The sequence below is a fragment of the Vigna umbellata genome, chromosome 3 (assembly GCF_029865625.1).
Source record: "Vigna umbellata cultivar VRB3 chromosome 3, Vumbellata_1.0, whole genome shotgun sequence".
Classification (NCBI taxonomy): Eukaryota; Viridiplantae; Streptophyta; class Magnoliopsida; order Fabales; family Fabaceae; genus Vigna; species Vigna umbellata.
Genome location: NC_142167.1, coordinates 50,293,568 through 50,300,311, shown reverse-complemented (window position 1 = coordinate 50,300,311; position 6,744 = coordinate 50,293,568). Strand labels below are relative to the sequence as shown.

Sequence of the window (6,744 nt, the reverse complement as noted above, 5' to 3'; positions counted from 1 at the left end):
CTTCTCCTCCGAGCAATGTAAAAGGATGTTAATTTAAAGCGTGTAGCAGCATTTTCTAAACGTCTATTGCAGGTGATTATTAAACTGCATTTTCTATAAGATTTTCTTCTTATACATACTACTGAACTTTTGTTTCTGTGGTTGCCAAATGAAAAAGACAGACCAACTTTTGGAAGTCCCAAATTGATTAAAAATAAAGCCAAATTATAATATATAAGTAGGATGCAAATCTCGTACTTATTTTCAACCTCTAAGTCCAATGGCTAAACCTCCTAACCTGGTAGATTCTTATTTAGCTGAAGTTGAACATCATGTAACTCTGAAGTTACCAAAACTTCAATCACTTGCTCTTGTAATTCCTGATCATGCCATTGATATATATCTCAAGGTATAAATAAAATAAAATCTGTAATATAGAGACCAAAATATTATAAAGTTTAATTTTTCTATTAGTGCTGATTGATTTTTTTATTAATATAGAGACCAAATAAAAAGTAATTAAGCAACTTAATTATAACTATTGTGAAAGCATCAATTGTGTTGTGATATTCACAATGTCAATAAACACAGTAAAACTGCACCATAAATTTAAACAAGGATAAAATGGTGCTCAATCCAACAGGTTTTGGGATCTCTGTAGTTGATTATATATTTGTAAGCTTTATCATGTGAAAACCCCATGATTTGACAAAGATATATATTTTTTTCTTTCTAAGAAGTCTAATTATAGGTATTGTGTATGGAAATAATTAATGTGGTTTATGTTCATTAAAACTGTATTATTAGTTAGGAATTGGTATATCTGAAAATGTTTTGAAAGTCCATGTTTTCCTTTGTCTCTTGGAAGCTAATAGGCATATACTTGCACAACATCACAATGTTCCTTGATGCTAGGTCATTAGTCAATAAATGCCAAACAACTACATGCTTATGTATGAGCTTGAATGTGCTTTTGCCCACATATATTGTCTTGCATTTGTTTTCACTCTTTCTATGGCCACACATCTCATCAATTTCTCTTGCTACCTTCCAATTCAAACCCAATAATATCCATATTACTCACTTTCTTTTGTCACCACTTTCTCCATCAAGAAGCCTCTTTCAATGCCAATTCTTCACTCTTCTAGGTTCTTCATTTTATTCATCTTTCTCAAGTCTTAAGAATTTTACCCTAACTTCACTTCTTTAAACAATTCCAACACTTCTTATTTGATTCATTTATCCTATCGTCTCTTTTTTAGTTGCTTGAAATGATTTCTTTGGAATCTTATCCATTTGCATATAATGTTTTTGTTTTACGAGGTATCTTCACTTGGATATCGCTTTCACTCTTCACCACGAAACATTGTTTTAAAAACCTTATCCTTTTATTACAGTTTAATTGTCTGCATGCAAAACTGTTGTGTATTCTCATCAAATACCCCAAGTTATTGTTGATATAAGTTATAACATAATTATCATAGAATAAAAAAAAACTTAATTAGCAAAGATAACTATTTATGATTGAATGATACTAATTTTAATTTGTAAAGAATATTTAACGGGTATCACCATCCATAAAAATATATGATATATTAAATTGATGTTTTGTAATTTTTAAAATTAAAGATTATTAAAGTGATCTGATAGACGAAAATATTATTAATTTGTTAATGTGTTAAAGACACTAATTTATTTATAAATTGATTTTATTGGAATTAAGTAGAGTAATTTTTATTTAGATATGCTTTTTAGACTTATATGTTTATGATAAATTGCGAGTAGCTGAACCTACTAATAGTTGTTACTTAATTATTTTTGGAATGAGTATATTTTCTGTAAATTGATATGGTTAATAATTATTGTTAGTAAACTAATCCCTACGATAAATTAGGTTTCATATCAAAGTCAGTGTGATTGTTTTTATTAGCAGTAAAGTAAAATTATAGAGAAGGAGACAGTTGGGGTGTTTAAATCAGTACATATATCAAAACTTAGAAAAACTCCAAAAATAACATAGAATAGAAAACAAAAACAAGACAAGAAAATATTGCCTGTTTATATAGTATGTAACTATTTCTTTCTTCAACATAAGAGTATATACATATATATGGATTATCAGGGAAGAGAGAGAGAAAACGAAAGGAAAATGTATAACCATTATTACGTGAGGAGTACATGCATGGGATATATATATATATATGGTTAAGGTGTCAACAATTTGGAGCGAAAAACAAGGTGCAATTGTTAGGTTTACAAGAGGAGAAGGTTAATATAATGAGATTTGAGTCTAACTAAATAAGGAATTGATATCATGCTACAGGAAAACGCATGATTTCCGGCGGAATATTACCGAAGGCTTTTAGGCCGTCGGTATTGGCTTGGTGAATTAAGTTACCGAAGGATATATGACTGTCGGTAAGATGCTCTATTACTAAACGGAAAATGCTCTATCTAAAGACTTAAGATAATAAATTAATGGGTTTTTATTCTGATGTTTCACTTCTTTATTATTTTCTAAAGTGAGATTCAGACTCATACTTAGATTCCCAACAAATCTTCCTCTTATAGGTGAGTATCTTCCACATTAGTACACTCTTCCTCTGGCATAAACATTCTCAATCATGAGTACCTCTTTTTGTATCAATGTTCATCTTAACAGAATATATTTACCTAAAAGACTTTTAATACATGAACCATTTTACTAAAAGCTAAACCTAACTCTGATACCACTTTGTAAAAATATAAGCATGACACACACACACTATAATATGACTATTCAATTTGTTGTGGTAATTTTCATTGAGCCTTGGATAGCTTTAAATAGATGAAAATAGGGTCTTGGGTCAATTACAAATAATAAAAACTAAAAACAAAATATCAACCTACTCAAAATAAAAAGAACTACTTAATTAATAAATAGAAAAATCAAAATTACCCATCCTTATTTTATCTTTATCAAAATCAAAATAAATATTACTAAACTCAAACTAATAAAATAAGACTTAAATAAAATTACTAATAAATCCCTAAAATTTAAGTTTAACCAAAAAAAACTCCCCAATAAATTTAAATTTTTCATCATTTAGTTAGCTTTCAATGTGCATCATCCCACTTCGGTCTTACTTCTCCAAGTTTGCCTTCTTTGTGTTTGTTGCACCATTTACTATGCACTTTATCAGCATTGCCAAGTTCTTTAACAACTCGACGCTTAACAGATCGACCTTCACCTCCTTGGCTCCAAACAATCCAATTTTCTCATGTTCGGCTCTAGACACCTTGGTCTCCTCCTGTTCAGCCTCAAAAAACTCGGTCTGAATCTGCTCGACATCAAGTTGTTTGGCCTCCTCTTGCACTGCCTCGGATAGCTCGATCTTGAACGTGTCCGAGTTTTCTAAAAATAACAAAATCTCTATTTCTTCTTCATCTTCTGTTGTAAGAAGGTTTCTCTCACTTTTCAGTTTGACAAAATTTAGCAATGTGACCAGGCTTACCACAATTGTAGCACTTCCACAATCTGCACTCGTTTGCATAATGATCGTGTTTGTCACACTTAAAACACTACACTATTGACCGATCTCCTCAGTCTTTCCCTTGTCCTCGACCACGTTAATTTTACTGACTGGTTTTCTCTTCACTATCATCCTCAAAATTACCTAGGCCATATTCACCTCCTCTTCCGCCTCTGAGACCTCGGCTTTGAGTATTCTGAGTCAAACTATGTGTTGAGACCTCGGCAAGCGTACCGAATCGTACAAGTAATAAACCGGTAAGTCCGGAAATCATTTTCCCAAGAGATTTGTTTTGCTTCACAGATTGTCAAAGTTTACTAATTTAGCGATTAATACACGTAAATTTTGTAACAAACAGTAATTTTAACATACAGATGAAAATAAAGTGGTAAAATCAGTCGAATTAAAGTTCACTGGGGTTGAAATTCAAGTTCATCACTCCAGTAATTTTCTACTAACACAATTCCTCAAAATTAAGCATCGACATCCTAGGCGCATGCAGTCCTGATCCCTCAGAGACAGTTCTTAATCACTCAAACCAAATTGCTAATCCATTAGCTAATTCAATTATCAGATTTGCCTTAAACACAATGTCACAGAAGACTAAAAATTCCAACCTATGTCTAGGACTGAAATCCTTTAGCAGTTCTATCCTAGGTCCGCGGTCTCATACATTTCCCAATGATTTAACCGTTCAAATAGCTCAGATTCCCATCAAAAGCATGTATAATGAAGATAGAACACAGAATTCAAACAAGTTCATGCATTAATAGAGAAATTACAAACACTACAAAAAAGTAGGGCATTACCGAAGGCCAGAAGCCCTCGGTAAAAGCCACAGGCCGTCGATAATGGGTGTTTACCGAAGGCTTATCGACGGCCAAAAATCCTTCGGTAAATCCCTTGTCGCTAACAATTACCGAGGGCTTTCGCCCTTCGGTAATTACCGAGGGCCAAAAGCCTTCGGTAATTACCGAGGGTCAAAAGCCTTCGGTAATTACCAAACGAGGGTATTTACCGAAGGGCAAAAGCCTTCGGTAAATTGCAGAGCAGCTTTCACAGAAATGGCATTTCTTGTGCAACCCAAACCTGTATATCAAATTTCAATTACAAACAGACCTGCCTATAAGTTTTCAAGCACATACAAACATGCATAATGTGCATCTCAAAGATGCAATCAATTATCAGGAATACATTGAACATCAATTAATCCATAGAACATCCATTAATGTATAGATAATGTAATTATAGTTGAAATATAAAACAATGTAACAAAAGGATGTTCTAACATCCAAAGTCTAGTAGTAGATCTAACTAACACTAAAATTATATCAAGTCTAAAATGTTCTAATATCTAAATGTTTGTCTAACAAAGTAAGAAGAAAATGAAACTAATAATGTACATAACTATCATCAGAATGATCTTCATCATTCTGCTCCTCTACTGATGGCTGGACTGGTGTGGGTTGGACTGTTGAGGGTTGGACTGACGAGGGTTGGACTGATGTGGGCTCCTGAGTGGCAGCAGCTGATGAGGAGGGTCGTGACTGGGTGGGAGGGATATTTTGTACGTCCAGTGAGGTTTGAGGCAAGACTCTCATGATCATGGCCTTAAAGTTTGTAAACTCTGCTCTGAGATCAGTGAACTCCTGGTCACGTTGATGGAGTTCCTGCCTGAGTTGAAGAACCTCGTCAGGAGTACTGGTGGAAGAAGAAGGCTGGTGCTTCAGAGTACCTCCTCTGGATGTTGTATAGTTTGCAGCTAGCTGTCCCGCACCATACACTCGTCCCTTTTTCTTCCCACCAACGATGTCGATCCAGCACTGTGTCCTACGGATGTCATCATCTGCATTACTGGCATCATCCGGTGTAGGAGCTGACTCATGTTCAGATCTAACCTGTGAAAGTCTCGTAGAAAAGTCTTCCTATTGAAACATTAAAAGCAATGTCAGGGAACGATAGTATAACATAAATGAACAATTAGTAATAGTGTTATTTGCTTACATGAGTCTTCCGAGATCTTTCATCAACAAATTGATTAGTTCCCTTCCGAACATGAGTCTGTGCAAAGACCTCATCAACATGGACCGCCCGTCCTAGAGCCTGTGCCTGTAACATAATTAAGAATTACAAGCGTACATATGAAATACAATATACATAACTTATGTATGAAAGAAAAAGTTATGTAATGAGATTATACCATACGAATGGCATGCTCATGAATGGTGATCGACCCACCAGTATGCAGGGTGCCACCCCTTTCAGACGCTCTATTCCGCTGGGCTTTGGCACACTTATTGCGGAACTTTACTGTATTCCAATGGGCCAGTAAAGAGTTCCAAATGTGCTCACCCAGCCAGTTAGGGCGCTGTCCTGCATTCCGGGCATCCCTAAACATCTCTGACAGCCGATGAGATGCTTTCATGTGGAAATTTCTGTGTATCTGAGTTTCATGTTCAGGTTTCCACTGCACCTTCATCTGTAACATTAAAGAGAACAAACATTGATTACAGAACATACTAAAATAAGACGGACATTAGTGTAATAGATTGCTCACCTGAAAGCGCTGCCAGAATGGCTTTCTGTCGTCATGAGGTATTGCTCCCCAAGTAGGCCATGGAGTTAAAAACTGTTGCTTTATTGAACGTGTGATGGCCTGGGAAGCAACCCTAGATGGAATAAACCTGCATAACAAAACTCATTTCAATTACAATATGGTTTAAACATCATATGATATCAACAGATTATAAACTTACCCTTTACCATAGGGCTCAATCCATGGTCGATCATGGAGGGGCGGGTCAAGATCTTCAGCATCACCACTTGAATCTGGATCACCAAGTGGTGTGACAGTCTCAGAAGGAGGTACAGAAGATGAGGAAGGTATAGAAGTAGGGTCAGGGAGAGGAGTGGGGGTAATAACAATAGGGGGAGGAGTGGGGGTGGCAATAATAGGAGGAGGAAGAGGGTCTGCTGCAGGGGTTGTAGAAGGGTGTGCTGCAGGAGGAGGAGAAGGGTCTACTGCAGTGGTAGTAGAAGGGTGTACTGCAGGAGGAGGAGTAGGGTCTACTGCTGGTGTAGGAGTTTGTATACTAGGGGTAGGAGGAGGCCCCACAGATGATGAACTACCGGGAGCAGGGGTAGGTAGTCTAGCAGGCACCCTAAGTACATACTTTGGTGCCTGCCGTTGCCTCTTCTTAGGCCTTGCTACCCCTTTTCCTTTATCAGGACGCTCTGAACCTTGTCCCGTCAT

The 6,744-nt window shown here is 36.1% G+C and overlaps 1 protein-coding gene across 1 annotated transcript; it reads right to left on the bottom strand.

Annotated features, from left to right (window-relative positions):
• Positions 1-6,027: 6,027 nt before the first annotated feature.
• LOC148202860 (uncharacterized) lies at positions 6,028-6,744 on the bottom strand. Its single transcript, XM_088108912.1, has 2 exons — positions 6,248-6,744; positions 6,028-6,175 (listed from the first exon to the last, which is right to left on the bottom strand). The coding sequence occupies exons 1-2, from the start codon at positions 6,742-6,744 to the stop codon at positions 6,028-6,030; spliced, it is 645 nt and encodes a 214-aa protein (XP_087965038.1).

What these genes read in the sequence shown, in the direction of transcription:
- LOC148202860 (XM_088108912.1), bottom strand. Translation starts at nt 6,744, where the DNA reads ATGACGGGACAAGGTTCAGAGCGTCCTGATAAAGGAAAAGGGGTAGCA. An exon ending in ATTGAGCCCTATGGTAAAGG is followed by an intron (nt 6,176 to 6,247) that starts GTAAGTTTATAA and finishes TTTGTTATGCAG; the next exon opens with GTTTATTCCATCTAGGGTTG.